We start from the raw sequence: 17075 nt of genomic DNA, 5'->3' as shown, positions 1-17075 counted from the left end.
CTGATGTTTTTCCGGGAAATATTTGGTTGTCCATCGCATTGCTGTAGCGCTGTACAAAACCGAGTCTCGTTGTTGACATGTTTTACGTTTCGCTCCAAAGTCGGATGTTTTTATACATTCAGTCGCATGGTTGCATTAATTAAACGCTGTCAATGCGGTTTTAAAGAAGATCAAATGAGGGGAATGAACACCTTCATCTCGTCTAGTGAAGTGGAACCACATAAGCATCGTGCATCGTGATTTTAGTGTTCACATGGAGACACTGCCAGTTTCATAGTAATACAGTGAACAGGCGTTCATATGCGTGTTTCACATTTCTGACTTGAATCATAACTTAATGCACAGGACAGTTTACATCACATTACAACGGATTCCCGCTTTAAACAGGTAAGTAAACTGTGCCATTGCAGTTATGTATAAGAGCTGTATCACAGCATTTCTCTTTAGCTTTTTTCTTGACAGATACTTTTTAGTGACTCCAGGTGTGCTGACTCCGACATTTTTGTTCCTTCTTCCTTTATAGGTGTCCCCCTGCTCTGGGTTTATGTCGTTTTTAGTCGCGTTGGACTTCATCGGATGACAATGAAAGTTCAGAAAGTTTCTTCTCGATCCCAACATGAGCAAAGAAATGCCACTAAACGTCACGGCAAGAATAAGTGGTGCAAAAAAGTACGCAAACTGGACTCTGTTCTCTCAAGTTCTGGGACTGCTAAATTGGAGCAACAGATAGCCAAAAGGGAGAAACCCAAGTTAAAACGGTTGAAGAAGTTGTATTCAAAAACTGTGACTTTGATCCCTGTAAACAGTTATACTGAGGAGGGAAAGGAGACTTTTGCTCATGTCCACACAAATGGAGGCACAGAACTGGAAGCCAGCAGCAATTCAGAGGACTCTAAAGAATGGAGTGCATATGCCAAAATTGTCCTTCAGAGTTCAGCGTTACCTGACAAAGAACAGTTGGAGAAGGACAGTCTTCAATACCAGGCCCAGCTTGACCATGCCGGCAATCGTGCTGTTTTAGTCATGCAACAAGGCCAGGTAATCTCATATAAACATCCCAGCTCTTCTGTTATTATGCTTTAAAGGAAAAAGTTCACCCAAAAATGAACCTTTTGTCATTCGTTACTCATGTCTTGTCATTCTAAACATTTATTGCTTTCCTCGTTGAACACAAAAGGTGAATTTTTGAATAATATCCTAGCCACTCTTTTCAGTATAATGAAAATAAATGAGGACTGGAGATTTCAAGCTCTGAAAGGAGAAAAAGCACCTGTGGTCAACAATGTTGTGCATATAAAAGCTTACATTTTGGTCCGTTCCTCAAACAATTGGCTTAAAAATACTTTAAATTTATATTAATAATTTTTCTTTTGTCATTTTGAAGTTTGGCAGTCTCCATCTGCTTTTAGTATCATTATATGGAAAAGAGTGGCCATATGGCGGCTGATGGGTGCACAACACAACCAAATTAGCAAAGCAAATAAAAGTTGAAAACACCACGGAAATAAGACACAACACAATGGAAATACCACAGCACAATGAAAATAAGCTACAACGGAATTAAGGCACAACTCGACAAAATTAGTAAGATACAACAACAAAATTGTCACTTTTTTTATTTTTATAAATGTGTATATATTATTGTTTTTATATAAATTCTGTACTTATTTGTTCTTAAGTGCTCTGGTGGGTTTCTATCATAACTCTAAATGCACATAACTTAATCAACATTTGCTCAACATTTGCGCAATGATGTGAAACATCATGTGTACCGGCCACTTGGGATGCACTGATATAACAAAATTTGACCAATATACATTTTAACAAAAAAACAATGGGTCGATACCAATATCTTGCCACTTACCTTATTTTGTCATTAGATCACTGTTTTACTTTAAAAAAAAATTTACTTTAAAGATGTACAACAATGATGTTCTAACTAAACAGGTGGTACTACAATATATATATATTACACAATTTAAAGTAGTAACAACATAAAATTGCTAAAAAAAAAAATTATAAACTCTTATTTATCACTATATTTTCTCAATTTTACACAACTTTAACTTTGTAAAAATAATTTTACAAAATAATATTGTATTTTAAATGGTAGATAGCAGTTTCTTATGATTTCAAAATGTTAGTAATTTATTTGCACATGAAGAAATTAGGAAGAAGAAAAGAACACAATAGTCCTGCAACCATGTCCACGTTAGCAATTGCATTTTCTCAAAAAATACAGAATCAAACTAATTGTACATATAGTGAATAAGGCATTTACTCATAGCTCACGTGAATCACTTTTACTTTGAATTTGCACTCCCACCCTCATGCGAATCCAGTGTGAGCAACAGTCTCTTGACAGTTTAAACGGCATGGATTGTCTGCTTGGATTGTCACGGACTGACCGTCATGATTTGTGAATCAGTGGAACTTTTGATCCTGATGTTTTGATTCTGGCTGATAGAATGAGGAAGATATTAGATGAGCACTTGACGGGAAGAAAACACTGGATTTTCAGGAGGTCGGTGAATGACATCTGTTTAAATGAGATATACGCATATTTGCAGATGTTATGTAATAACAGTTCCCTGTCACTTTTCTAATTATAAAAGGCAAATATCAATAAAACTACTAAGGAGAGACTGTTAGAATACGTGCTTCAGAGGAAAATTTATGAGCAATCCACAAGATGCTGGATCTGCACAAGTTGTGTGAGGTTGGGTTATTACATTTGTTTAAATGAGATATGTGCATATTTGCAGATGGTATATGATTAGGGCTGTCGATTTAACGCATTAATTCCGTGCGATTAATTTTATAAAAAATAACGCGTTAAAAAAATGAACGCAATTAAGCGCAATGCTTCCGGACTGAAATAAGGAAGATTCTTGAGAAATGCAAGCTTGTAGTACCACCTGTTTACTCCAGAGGCCAGTAAGTGAAACTTCAGCTGTATGAGCAACACACCGTTTATACAGTGAACAAAACAACCATCTAGCAGACAGAACAACACAGACATGCGTTTCATTCTTGCGTTCAAAACACTTGATGGAGTGCAAATTCGAACTAAGAGATCTCAAGATGTGTTCTAAATATTAAACTGTATTTAACTTGACACAGTGACCTAAAAATGTATGTTTATGATGCATGCACCCGAGACGCTACACAAGCCTGTCTGACGCAGGTGTGACGGGTCCTTAAACAAGCCCTCATAATAAATCTCCAACTGATTGACAAATTCACTTGTGAAATGGATTGCTGTGAACTGTATGCCAATGATTGACTTATGTTCAATAATATGGTAGTAAACAATACATTGTATTCTAAAGCCGCTTTTATATTGTCTTATCAGTGATGAACACTTCTGCTACAAGAATGTAATGCATTTTAATTATCTTAACATTTTCTATTTTATATATATATATTTAAAGATAATTATTTCATCATTATTGAATTATTGTTATATGAGGGGCAGCAAATATTTGTATATGCGAATAAATGTGATTAATCGTGAATTAATCGGAACACCATGTAATTCAATTAATCAAATTAATAGATTGACAGCCCTATATATGATATTATTTTTATTGATATTTGCCTTTTTATCATTAGACAAGACCGTTAAAAGTTTCATGGAATTGTTAAAAAGAGAGAGGGAGAATGAAACAGACAAGCACTTCAACATTATGAGCTGAAACGCGTCTGCCTCTGATGTGCGGACCGTTTAAATGAGACTGTTTTGCACACTGGTCTATTATTGTAGTAGCACGGTGGCATGTAACAAAAAAAAACTAACCGTGACTGGTCATTTACATGTCTCAGTTGCTTCACATGCAAGCAGGTGATTCTCAGAGCCCTCAAGAATCAAATCATCCAAACATAAAAATGTATCGCCCAATGGTGATTATTAAATAATTCAGAATATCGGCCATATTATCGGCCTCGGTGATGTATGGGTCTAACAGTAGTGAATATTATAGAGCATTACAAATTCATACTATGTGTATGTTGTGCAATTCCACGGAAAAGTCAATCACATTATGGAAAATACGGCTGCAACTAATGATTATTTTGATAATCAATTAATCTAATGATTATTAGAACTATTATTCAACTATTTGGTGATTATTGCAACGATTATCATTAGCTTTTAAACGATTATTTAGCTTGTGCCCAGACATAAAAGGTTGTATTAAATGTAAAAATACCTCTAAATGACATTCATTGAATTAAAGGGGAAAAAATACTTTTTATTAAGTTAAATTCAGTAAAGAAATTCACTGCAAATAAAAACTATTGTTATCAAGTGTTTTTGTTTTGTTTTCCATGTAAAATTGACAAAAAATCCTTAAAACAAGATGCATTTACTTGAGAAGTAACATACAAGTCATTTAGGCTTGCTTTAAGAGAATGTATCTTAAATATAAGTGTATTTTTTTCACTTGTACGTCTAAGAGTGCAGTAAAGACAAAATATACTTCTATTCAAGATCAGCAAGTGTGCGTGAGGGGGACAAGCGTCCCCACGACAGAGTGTGCATCAGCTGGATGCAGTTTCAATCGCTCCCCCATATGGGGCTTTTCCACTGCATGGTACAACTCGACTCAACTCCACTCTGCTCACTTTTTTGGGGGTATTCCACTGTGGATAGACCTGGTACCTGAGATTACCTTTTTAGTACCACCTCGGCCGAGGTTCAAAGCGAGCCGATACTAAATATGATGTAAAAATCCTGCTGATCACTGATTGGTGTAAGGGAGAATCGCCACTACCAGCGTCACTGGATTTCCGACACGCGACATCAACACGCTAGTTTTAAAGTTAGCAACAGCGATAGTGGTATAATTTGCTCAAGTGACTTTCGAATTGCGAAAAAAGAAATGGCTGTGTGCAAAACCACGCTGTGGTCAATAAACGAGGTGCAGACGGTCCACTTGTTAGTGATGAGTGAAAAGAAAAAGTCTCTCAGGAAGTGCCTCAGCTGTTGGCCGCACACGGCTACCACCGGACCTACCAACGGTGTAGGGAAAAGTAAAAAAATATTAAAAGTAACTACAGAACCATCAAGGAAAAGTGGAAGTGGTCCGACGGTGGAGGGCGAGTGCCCTGGACTCAGCCACGATGGAGGATGGTACATTTAGTTACGTTAACTCCTATACTCTGCTTGAAAGCTTCACTTTATTTAGTTGACCAGTTACTGGAAGCTTGCTTCTAAAACAACCAGGCCAATTTAACTGTTACACTAGTGTAAAATCACCATGCAACAACTGCTTTATGCAGCACAATGAGCTAGTAGCTAACAGCTAGCAGTTGTGTTATTGTTTTGGTCAGTTTGTGTCGTGCAGTGGAAAAGTGCCATTAGATCGGGACATTCGCGCAACTCATAGAAAAGGACTGTGGTCAGCGCCTTTTCTATGAGTTGTGCGAATGTCCCGATCTAATGGCACCTTTCCACTGCACGTTACGGTTCAGCTTGCCTCAACTCTACTCACTTTACGTTTCTGAGCTTGCATTTCCACTGCAGTTTAGTGCCACCTCAACGTGGGTGGGATTATAGGCTGATCGTCATAGTTTTGGGATTTGTAGTTATTTAGATGATCCGCTTCCATATTATTTGCACTTGAGTAAAGCTATAATGCATTAAAGATGTAACGCTAGGTTGTTTCCTTTAAGGATGCTTGACACACAAGTTTTGCTTCAGCCGAGCGGCAGTTCCCGCTCCATTTATTCCACAAGGAGAGTGCTTCTGTATTTATTTATTTTTTTTGTACAAATTCCCTTATACTTTGCGATCTACATCATCTGATGATGTTTGGAAAGTTTAGAGTGCCTCTGGACCTTTTTGAGACCGATACAAATTTTAGAGGGGACGATTACCGATATGGTGGCTGATATAGCTCATTTTTGAGCTGGAATGAAAACAGACCTTTTCTATGTGGATTGTGCACTGATTTTGCACCAATATGACTATGTAAAGGTACTCAGAAGGCTGCTTTCTTAAACAAAGAATATGTTACAATACTATTTGACCAATTCTAGAAATGAACACTGAAAAATTAAAGAATAAATAAAAATACAATAAATAGCTAAATAAAAATCAGTATTGTATGTTTAGTATCGGTCAAAGTTTGACCAATTAAAAATAAATTCAAATAAAATAAATAACTAAATAAACATCAGTACTGTTTAGTATCAGTCAGTTGCTGACAATTTAAATAAAGAATAAATAAAAATAAAATAAATAGCTATATAAACATCTGTATTACTCTTTAGTATCAGTCAAATGCAGTATTTTAATACTGCCAGTCAATTAGGGGCAGGTAGTGAGACGAGAGATAAATTGGCAGCTTTCTGCTGTTCAGGGGAAACTTTTAAATGTTACATTTTATAAATGCAACAACTGGAATTGTTCGGTTGAAGGGGGTACCAAACTGCGAAACCTGAACAAAAACAGTGTGGTGAATACATGTTTACACATTAGTTTCCACTCAGCTGACAAGGTATGAATGTAGCTACGTGGTTAGCTAGTTAGCTAAAAGCTTGGCAAACAGATGTAATCAACTAATATATCGGCCAATCATGCTATCATTAGAGTTTAATGTGATCTCATCAAATGACTATTCGACAATGGAAATTTTCGGCACCCCTTTTTTATTCTCGCCGTTGTCGACTAATCATTTCAGCCCTAATGGAAAATAAAAAGTTTTAACCAAAGTGGTATAATGGATAATGCCACCCATATCGCTAGAGGGCACCACTTGCTCACACAGTGCTAACTGACGCACTGAATGCAGACTATATTTTAAAACGCAGCCTTTTGAGGTTTAATAATCAGGCAAGACCATATTGTGATTTCAGTCTTCATGCAGCATTAATGGATATTATACCGATGTATCAGAAGTAAATGTCTGCTGGTTTCAAAGCATTTCAGATGGTTTCCCTCATCATGTAGCCTATAGCTACGTGCCACTTTTGAAACGGTCACGTCGATTTATGCCGTTTTTTCTGCATTAATGTGAAAACGAGAAAAATATATAGAATATTTAAATTCTATTATGTAAATATTAATACGTAATATGTACTACCGACCCATCTAAATAATTTGTGGCTATTAATATTTATGAATTGTGCATTTGAATTCAGAGTTTTTACAAAGTGTTTTACTAATTAATTGTAAATAAACGATTGGTTTTTCATTTTGGCTTTTTTATACTTCTAACTGATATGCCGATGGTTTTAATTTGGTCAATAATTGGTGATAAATATCTTACAAGGTGTCCTGCTTCCGCGACAATTGGCTGTATGCAGGCTGTAGCCTCTGCTCGTACACTGAAGCATTGACCAGGGAACTCTTGTAATGACTTGCAGTAAGACGAAGTCTCATGAATTGATTCAGACTGCCAAATGACATAAAATACAGTGCTTAAAATATTTATTTTCTGTAATTTTGCTGTGTTGTGGCTGAAGTTTGTTGTGCTGTGACTTATTTCCATTATGCTTGTGTTGTGTTGTATTTTTTTGTTATTTCTGTTGTTTTTATTTACTTTGCTAATTTGGGTGTGTTGTGCAAATCTCGGCCACCGTACGGTCAGGGTATTCATCAAAAATTCACATTCTGTGTTCCACTTAAAAAAAAAAAGTCATATAGGTTTGGAATGACTTGAGGGTGAGTAAATAATGACAAAAACAATTTTTTTTTTTTTTTTTTTGCTATTTCTTTAAAACACTGCAATGCTGACCTATTGAATTATGGGTTCTTGTACATTTCTGCCACTTGTTTAAAGGCTTGAATAACTTTTTTTACATTGTTAGTATTAACATTGTAGTTTTTGCAAGTAGGCTGACTTTTGTCCCTGATGTTTGTGCAGGTCTTGTGTTTCCGTGGGAAGTGCCTGCTCACTTGCCTCTACGGTCGGGTAGAGGTGTTGGGCTTCACCATAGAGGAGGGCCAACAGCCTTACCCCCTTTTCTCTCCACCTTCACACTGCCCTCTCACCATCACAGCTTTAGGAAACAACTCCCACTTCAACAAGAACAAGAAAGAGGGGCGACTGGAGGCGAAAGCCATTGTTCGCAAATACCTCTCTTCAGGTAACATTAATAGGAGCAGCCAAGCAGGCTCCCTCATTATTTTTGTTTACAGAAAATCTTGACTGTAAAAGATGCCAGAGCTTTTTGGGTGCTCTATCCCTTTCATTAGCTTCTACCTGCATGAATCAACCTAAAGGGTTAGTTCTCCCAAAAATTTAAATCCTCTCATTTACTTACCATTAAGCTTTCCCGATGTGTATGACATTCCTTCTTCAGCAGAACCGAAGTGAAGATTTTTATAAGCATATTTCAGCTCTTTTTTTTTTTTTTTTGTCCATACAATGGAAGTATACAGGTCCCATCAGTCTGCTTGCTATTTGATGGGCCAAAAGTCATATTTAGGCAGCGTAAAAGTAATCCACAAAACTTCAGTCGATCAATTAATGTCTTCTGAAGTAAATCGATAGGTTGGTGTAAGAAAAAAATTGATGATTAAAACGTTTTTAATTTTAAATCATTGCTTTCGGTTGCTGTTTGAAATTACCTAACTCTTACATGACGTACATTGTATAAAAATTTAAGTTAGTAAATTAAACTGTGTTAATAAAGTATAATTATGTATTCATTTTTTTACACAAACCTATCGTTTTGCTTCAGAAGACATAATTGATCGACAAGTAGTGTAGATTACTTTTATGCTGCCTATCTATGCCTTTTGGACCATCAAAGAGACAACAGACTGATAGCACCTGTATATATGGACAAAAAGCTGAAATGTGCTTATAAAAATCTTCACTTTGGTTCTGTTGAAGAAGGAAAGTTTTACACATCTGTGATGGCTTAAAGGGGAGTAAATCATGAAAGGATTTAAATTTCTGGGTGAACTAATCCTTTAACCTTTTAGTGTGCAAAAAAATATTTTTAAGTTGTGCGGATTTGTGTATTTGATGTCTAGAGCCATGTAAGAGGCTCATCAGTGTGGTAGACTCAGACTCCTGTGTGCTTCTCCTGGAACCCTTGGACACGCCCCTCACTCGCTTTCTCCACGGCTTCTCAGAACTCAGTGAGGTCTTTGGACTCAACTCGGTGAGTCAGGGACATTCCAGATTTCACATTTAAAGTAAAATATTAAAGTGTTGTGTCCTTAAAATGCTTTCGCCTTTTGCAGCTTAATGTGTAGGGGCTGTTAATACTGTGGCTCTGTTTATTTGAGCATCTCAACCATCCCAACAGCAATATTGGCTCAAACAATGGCATGAGTTTTTGGTGGGACTACCTGTTTGTCCAAACAATAAATGGTCAAGAATTTTGCCATTCTGTTTGAGTTGCATAGAGCAGCTTTCTGCAATTTTTACCACACAACATGCTGGTTTATATGGACACCCACATTTACTGTGGTCCGTTTTATGTGGATCTTACAGAGGGAGTTGAGGTCTCAGGCTGCCCTCTCTAACCCTGCTCTGTCAGCCGTGGGTGTGACAGCTCTGCGTGGACCCTGTGCACAGGGTCTGGTGATGTCATTCAGCTACAGAGAGGCTCTAAGCAGCTTGCTCAGTGCCTGGGCAGGTAATACATGATAGTGGTTATCCTCTTCCAACCATTTTTGTATGAGGGATCTGATTATCAATGCTGGTCAAATTTATTTTGTCAAATTCACATTTTTGTTGTATTTTTTTCCACAGGAGAGTTTGACAGCTGTCCCATCATTCTTGTGTGTGGTGGGAAAAACTCTGGCAAGTCCACCTTCAATCGTCACCTTATTAACAGCCTGCTCAATCAGTGAGTTCAAGAAGTTTGTTTTATCAGTTTACTTACAAATTAAGAACTTAAGCATGCAGGTGTTCTTGCATTTTGGTAGACTAGCCTGAGTTCCAAGTAGGACTAACACCAGGTAGCACATGATTTTTACCTTATATCAGCATGCATAATGATTTTAAAGGGGTAATATTCCTCTCTAACTTGTCATGTGTGGTTGTGTTTGTGTAGCACTGCAAGTGTAGAGTATTTGGAGTGTGACCTTGGCCAGACCGAGTTCACCCCTCCTGGCTGCCTCTCCTTATGTACAGTTACAGAGCCACTATTGGGTATGTGTTATACTCCATATCTACATACAGCCACATGCAGTACATATTTTTTCACTAATATCATTCATACAGATTCTTTGCATTGAACAGATATTTATATGCAGAAATTTTAAGCTTTCTTCTGAATTTATTTAAATCTTTCATTACAACATACTGTTCATTTTACATTTCCAAAATAATGAGCATGTTTGTGATTGTGTGCTTCATTCTTTAGGGCCTCCTTTCACACACTTGCATGACCCAGAGCACATGGTGTACTATGGTCAGACAGATTGTCAGGCTGACATAGATCGGTATTTGGAATCCCTCAAATCCCTCTGGCGCCACTGCAGTGGAGAGAGTCCGGTCATCATCAACACAATGGGCTGGGTCAAAGGTCAGCAATATAAATATATTGTGAATTGAAGGAATTACTTTGGGAATATTAATTTGAAATGAAGGAATAGTGAAATCATTAATGGATATCTTTAATCTATAAATATGTCATTTAAAATGTAAAAAAAAAAGCATTAAAAAAGTTGAAAAGAGAGCCGTAAAGCTGCTTTGGAGCAGGTGCATGGGCTGACCCATCTCGTTTCTGTGGTAATTTGATGGCATATGTCACGGTGGTGGTGCTGTCTAAAGTCAAACTAAATGTCTAACCGATATGCACTGCATCAAGTTAGATGCAGCGCTGCGTGCGGTCAATCACACCTATTGGCTCAACTAAAGCTTTAAATTTGGGGCAGGACTATTTGTTTTCTGACCGGATGGCAGATGGGAGTGTGTTCGAGAAACCTCTTTAAAAAAAAAAATAATTATATATATATAAAATCCTGTTTAGTGACACTAGTGGTTCAGAAATTGCACACTTCAGCTATAATGGAGTTCATAATCTTTGTGTTTCTTAATTGTCTGTTACTGACTATTGTTTACATGCACAAATGTCTCCCCCTCTTTCAGGCCAGGGCTTTCAGATTCTCGTTGACCTCATTCGCCTTTTTTCCGTTACACACGTGGTGCAGCTGAGTTACGGGAATGTCCCACAATGTCAACATCTAACCCCAGACGTACTCAGCACTGCTCACGGCTGGCACACACACCCTCCAACACCGCCCACCAGTCACCTAACTGTTCGATCTCATGTATTACTCAGCATCCTCTCAGAATTTGAATGTGCTGGGACATCTGGAAAAATGTGAGCACCTCTTGATTTAAACTTATGATAATCTGTGGTCAAATATTAAAGGCTGATAGTTAGAGTAAACAAATGACTGGTTAATTTCTCATTCATCCCATGTTCCTCATAGGCGACATCAGCGTAGTAATGAGCTGCGAGATCTGGCTCTGCTCAGCTATTTCAGTAAGATGCAATCTCCAGACCCGGGCCCCATCCGCCCACTTCACTGCTTCATACCCTACCAGGTAAACACAACAAAACTGGGTAAGCAATACAGTCATTGCTTATAATCGAAGACTTCTGCAAAGCTCTCTACCACAAAAATTAATTTTGACTCATCCCTCATTTTTTTTAAAACAATCTGGGCACTTACAATGGAAGTGAATGGGGCCAATCCGTATACATTAAAATAGTAACTCTTTCAAAAGTATAGCCACAAGATGTAAACAATATGTGTGTTTTTAGTGCATTCAAATCATTTACTAACCTTTTCTTTGCCAGTTTTACAACTTTAATGCCATGACGATGTAACACTGTTAACACTAAAATGATCGTCAAAACTATGATTTATACAACTTTACAGTTCAAATAACACATGAGTTTTAACAGAAAAATTTATATAAATGCTTTTAAACATATGAGCATCACATTTCTATGTTTAAAGGTGCACTCCATATCTTTTGTCTTTGTGTCATCTTGGACATACACTGACACCTAGTGGCTTGGATGCAGCATTATTTAAAATCAGTAGTTTTCATTTTCAGATGCCTTTTGTAGAGATTTTGTATTCACAGTCAGCCATGATTATTAAATCAATGAGTGAAAGTGTCAAATAACAGGACGGTTACTGAGATTAAGCGAGTAGTATTCGGCTGGTCATGGTGTAGAATAAAACTGCTTTTATAATGTTACTGAATACTGATATGACTGGAGTCTTCATTTTAATGTGAGTGTTCATGATTTCATACATGTATTGCAAAATTGCAATTCATGTCGAGGAACTAATTACTGAGTGCACCTTTTTAACTCTCCAAAACTGAACCCCATTTAATTCCATTGTAAAAGCCTCACTATAACCTCGATTTTTGCTTTTTTTTTTTTTTTTTAAAGAAAAAGGGAAATTAGTTGAAAATTTTGTTTAACAAATAACATTGTGCTACAAATGTCTTTTGGCTGAGCTAGTATTGAACCCAGAATATGCCTTTAATATTTGCACCCCCATTTATGAAGGGAATGTAGTTTGTTTAACCATATAAAATAAAACAAATCCTTTATCTCAAATACATAAGTTGGATCAATTCATAGAAATATATTCTCAATCTGAAGATTTATGGCTATTACCTATAAAATCTAATTTACACACAAATACATGTATTCAAACATAAACGCTCTGCTAGAATGCTTAGATGGGCCTAATTTTATTTTTTCAAATGGATGGCATTTTTTTGTGTTTTCTGCAACAATATATTCTGCACCTTTTTGTATTCCTCTGATCTTGTCTGTTTCATGTGAAAGTTTTTGTTCTCTATTCCTGCAGGTCCCACACTCATCGGTTGCTATAGGGGTTACACACTGTGAGGTCGCACCCAACCACATTCTCTATGCAGCCAATGCAAGTCTAGTCGGATTATGCTGTCTAAGTGAAAAGGTCATGGGCAGAGGAGGTCCTGTTGTGCTCTCCCAAACTCCCATCTGTCAGTGTGTGGGCCTAGGTGTGTGTATATACCTGTAATGGGGGTACAGGGAAAGGAGGCGATGAAAACCGGCTTAACAAGATAAATAATATTTAATTAAATAAAAAGACACACAAACACTTACAGGGCAGCTGCCTGTAATAATCTCTCTCGAACTTTCGTCACCGGCCACCTTTATCCCTCGATAAAGGGTTAAAGATTTGTCATTTGTCTCAAATTAATCGGTTATTTTGAATAAATGCGGGGAGTATTTTGGAAACCTTTTTGGAAACTTTGGAGTTACACACTGCAGCTTTAAACAACTTGGTAAACTGGGAAAAGAATTGGGGCAGTGGTGGCTCAGTGGTTGAGGCTCAGGGTTACTGACCAGAAGGTCGGGGGTTCAAGCCCCAGCACCACCAAGATGCCACTGTTGGGCCCTTGAGCAAGGCACTTAACTCCAGGTTGCTCCGGGGGGATTGTCCCTGTATTAAGTGCACTGTAAGTCGCTTTGGATAAAAGAGTCTGCCAAATGCATAAATGTAAATGTAAATATTGGTAGTGAGTTGCCTTTTTGTTTTTAAGGTGTTCTGAGAGGTGTGGACATGGCGCGAGGTCTTTACTTCCTTATTACTCCTGTGTCTCCCTCTATCCTGAGGCACGTGAACTGTCTTCTACTGGGAGAGATCACTTTGCCTAAAGCACTTCTCACCATGCAGGTATGAATCAACTGTATAATTCATAAATATCCATATGATTCTGCGATATTTTCTTGCTCTGTGTTGCCTGATTTGATTTTAAGTCTCATTAGATTAGACGATTACAAAGGTTTAGATTACATAGAAGTAATCTAAACTACACAGGTTAATTTTGTAGTCTTTAATCTTTGACTATACAGTGATCAGCCACAACATTAAAACCATTGGCAGGTGAAGTAAATAACATTTATTATCTTGTTACAATGCCAACTGTCAAGGGGTGGGATGTATTAGGCAGCAAGTGAAAAGTCAGTTCTTAAATTTCATGTGCTGGAAGTGGATAAACGTAAGCGGAAGGATCTGAGCGACTTGACAAGGGCCAAATTGTGATGGCTAGACGACTGGGTTGGAGAATCTCCAAAACAGCAGGTCTAGTGGTGTGTTCCTGGTATGCAGTGGTTAGTACCTACCGAAAGTGGTCCAAGGAAGGACAACCGGTGAACTGGCGACAGGGTCATTGTTGCCCAAGACTCACTGACGCACGTGGGGACCACAAGCTTGCCCATTTGGTCTGATCCCAAAGAAGAGCTACTGTAGCACAAATTGCTGAAAAACTTCATGCTGGCCATGATAGAAAGGTGTCAGAACACACAGTGCATCCGCAGACTGGTCAGAGTGCTCATGCTGACCCCCGTCCACTGCCAAAAGCACCTACAATGGGCACGTGAACATCAGAATTGGACCATGGAGCAATGGAAGAAGGTGGTCTGGTCTGATGAATCACATTTTAGTTTAGATCAAGTGGTCGGCTGGATGTGTGTGCGTCGTTTACTTGGGTAAGAGATGGCAGAAGGATGCACTATGGGAAGAAGGCAGGCCGGCAGAGGCAGTGTGATGCTCTGAGCAATGTTCTGCTGGGAAACTTTGGGTCCTGGCATTGACATGTACCACCTACCTAAAGATTGTTGCAGACAACGTACACCCGTTCATGGCAATGGTATTCCCTGATGGCAGTGGCCTCTTTCAGATGGATAATGCGCCCTGCCATACTGCAAAAATTGTTCAGGAATGGTTTGAGGAACATGGCAAAGAGTTTATGGTAATGACTTGGCCTCCAAATTTCCCAAATCTCAATCCGATTGCGCATCTATGGGATATGCTGGACCAACAAGGTCCAGATACCACAGGACACCTTCAGAGGTCTTGTGGAGTCCATGCCTCGACAGGTCAGAGCTGTTTTGGTGGCACGAGGGGGACCTACACGATATGAGGCAGGTGGTTTTTATGTTGTGGCTGATCGGTGTAAGGGACTCCAAATGATCTATACCCTTGTACTTAAACCTCTCCTTTTCTCCTGTTCCAGCTTGGAGCTGAAGTGGAATTGCCATACATCACCACAGACTACAGCTTTGAAGTAACAGGGGCAGGAAAGCTCCATGTCTACAAAGGACTGACAAGACCTAGTTTAATAGGCAAATAACTAAGCTCTTCTGGATGAGAAGATGCTATCTGTAAATTCCATTTGTATCATTGAATTGTTTTATACCTTGAAAATTGTGGGAAAATTTAACCGTATACTATGGGAAAACAGAATGTATGGTAACGTGTTGTTTACTATATCTCTTTTTGAATTGCTCCATGTTTAAGATCTGCATGGGAGACCGTTGTTCCTCATGTTTTGGTTTGCTGTACTGGTACAGTTTTTTTTAACATGTTAAGAATACATGTTCATCGTGAGTCCTTGTAATATTTTTCCCAAGTCACATTCACAAATCATGATAATACAGACCTTTAAAATATTAATGTGGGTTTCATTTTTGTCAAGAAAAATGACTTGATAATTGCTTGAATTTTTTTTTATTAAATACTGCATAAACACTGAATTGAATTAAGCCAGGTGCACACTGTACGATTTTGCCATCTGAGACTAATTTCAGGAGTCCTAAAGGATTTCTGTCGTCGTAGGACAAAATCGGCAATCTTAAAACATTTAGTGAGACCTGCTCACCAACTGCAGATTAATAGCCTTTGCGATGATCTTTAGCCTCCGACGAAGATCTGGCAGTGTCAGACATTTAGCATTGCAACCGTATAGTGTGACTGCTGTTACGACAGCTGGATGAGATATTCCACTCCTCTCTCGCACCCCAATTCACTTGCTCCGCGTTTGCACCACCATAGCAACATTTGTGCCCAGTTAGCACTCTACTCAAGCTCTTTCAGTGTTTTTATTCTTCTTTTGATTTTATATAAAATGTTTTAATAAATAAGCAGAAAGTACTTGGAGAAAAGTGTAACACTTCAGCAATTTGAATCATCATTCCCTGAATGAAATAAATACAGAGCTTACAAAATTAAAATAAATAAATTATTGCATTTTCTTAACACACTTTTTCTTCAAATTGATCATGCATTTACTTTTTCAATTTTATTTTGTAATAGTAATAATAAAATAGATTTATAGGGATAATTTAATCTGTATAAAAAGTACTGAATATTTACTCCCAAAACAAGTCTTTTGCTATATAAATAATAATATTCTTGGTTTCATGTCTCTAGGTCATACAGTCATTGAGTTTTATGGAATTTGAATATTACAAACATTTACATTACTATATTTATTTGAAACCATATAGAATGTAAATTCCATAAACAGAGCTTGTGTCATGAAAGGAAAAAGTTTAAGAACATTTAATATTTTTGTGATCGAATGTCAAATTAAAACATTTTTAATTAATTTATAGGGCTAATAAAATTGACATGATTGATATATTCAAATAAATTCAGCTTTGTGCTAGGCAAAGAAAACCTATTCATGTATGTCCAGGTTGGTCTGGCTTGGAAATGTGATTTGCACTGAGAGTTTAATGGGTATTGTTGCTGATGTCAAACGAATGTCAAATATAAAACTAACTTTACCGCATTAATTTGTTGTATTTGTGATCAGGCTGTCTTTTATAGGCCTATTTGACAAAAAACATATTTCTTTTTATATAGCCTATGCTCGTGATGGAGTGGTATTTGAGCAATGGAACACAAGAACAGAACAAAAAAACAGAATATACATCTATAATTGCATTGGTAAGTACAGATAAATAAGTATTAGGCAAGGCACATATCAGTTAAAATAAAAAATAAATAAATAAAATTATATAAAATAAAAATACAAATACAGAGGGGTCACTTTATTCCTCTTTTAAGAGCTCAAGGTCTCTTAATATTCCAGCCAATTTCTGGGCCTTTTTACTTTTTACACATTCCAACGCTGGAAAGAAATTACAAATGAAGTCTCTTTTAAATATAGAAAAATAAGGTTTCGTCTTCATACATTTTGACTTGTGAATAAAACATTTGCCCAGTATCAACATTACATTAATAAGAAAATCATTTCTTTTCTCTTCCAACATCATTCCAAACATAACATGTT

General features: G+C 37.4%; 1 protein-coding gene across 1 annotated transcript; it reads left to right on the top strand.

Moving 5' to 3' along the window:
* Window positions 1-59: 59 nt before the first annotated feature.
* Window positions 60-15457, top strand: LOC127618945 (polynucleotide 5'-hydroxyl-kinase NOL9-like). Its single transcript, XM_052091647.1, has 13 exons — window positions 60-387; window positions 524-1038; window positions 7872-8094; window positions 8990-9120; window positions 9456-9600; window positions 9717-9813; window positions 10021-10118; window positions 10333-10494; window positions 11061-11295; window positions 11408-11522; window positions 12815-12989; window positions 13536-13669; window positions 15012-15457. The coding sequence occupies exons 2-13, from the start codon at window positions 577-579 to the stop codon at window positions 15126-15128; spliced, it is 2094 nt and encodes a 697-aa protein (XP_051947607.1). The 5' UTR covers window positions 60-387; window positions 524-576; the 3' UTR covers window positions 15129-15457.
* Window positions 15458-17075: the final 1618 nt, after the last annotated feature.

This window comes from Xyrauchen texanus, chromosome 25 (assembly GCF_025860055.1).
Source record: "Xyrauchen texanus isolate HMW12.3.18 chromosome 25, RBS_HiC_50CHRs, whole genome shotgun sequence".
NCBI classification, from domain to species: Eukaryota; Metazoa; Chordata; class Actinopteri; order Cypriniformes; family Catostomidae; genus Xyrauchen; species Xyrauchen texanus.
Note: the sequence above shows the minus strand (reverse complement) of the source record. Positions and strands in the feature narration are given on the sequence as shown.

Coding starts and splice junctions, on each gene's coding strand:
- LOC127618945 (XM_052091647.1), top strand. CDS start 577: ATGACAATGAAAGTTCAGAAAGTTTCTTCTCGATCCCAACATGAGCAA. Junction 9,814..10,020: donor ATTAACAGCCTGCTCAATCA/GTGAGTTCAAGA, acceptor GTGTTTGTGTAG/CACTGCAAGTGTAGAGTATT. Junction 11,296..11,407: donor GCTGGGACATCTGGAAAAAT/GTGAGCACCTCT, acceptor TGTTCCTCATAG/GCGACATCAGCGTAGTAATG.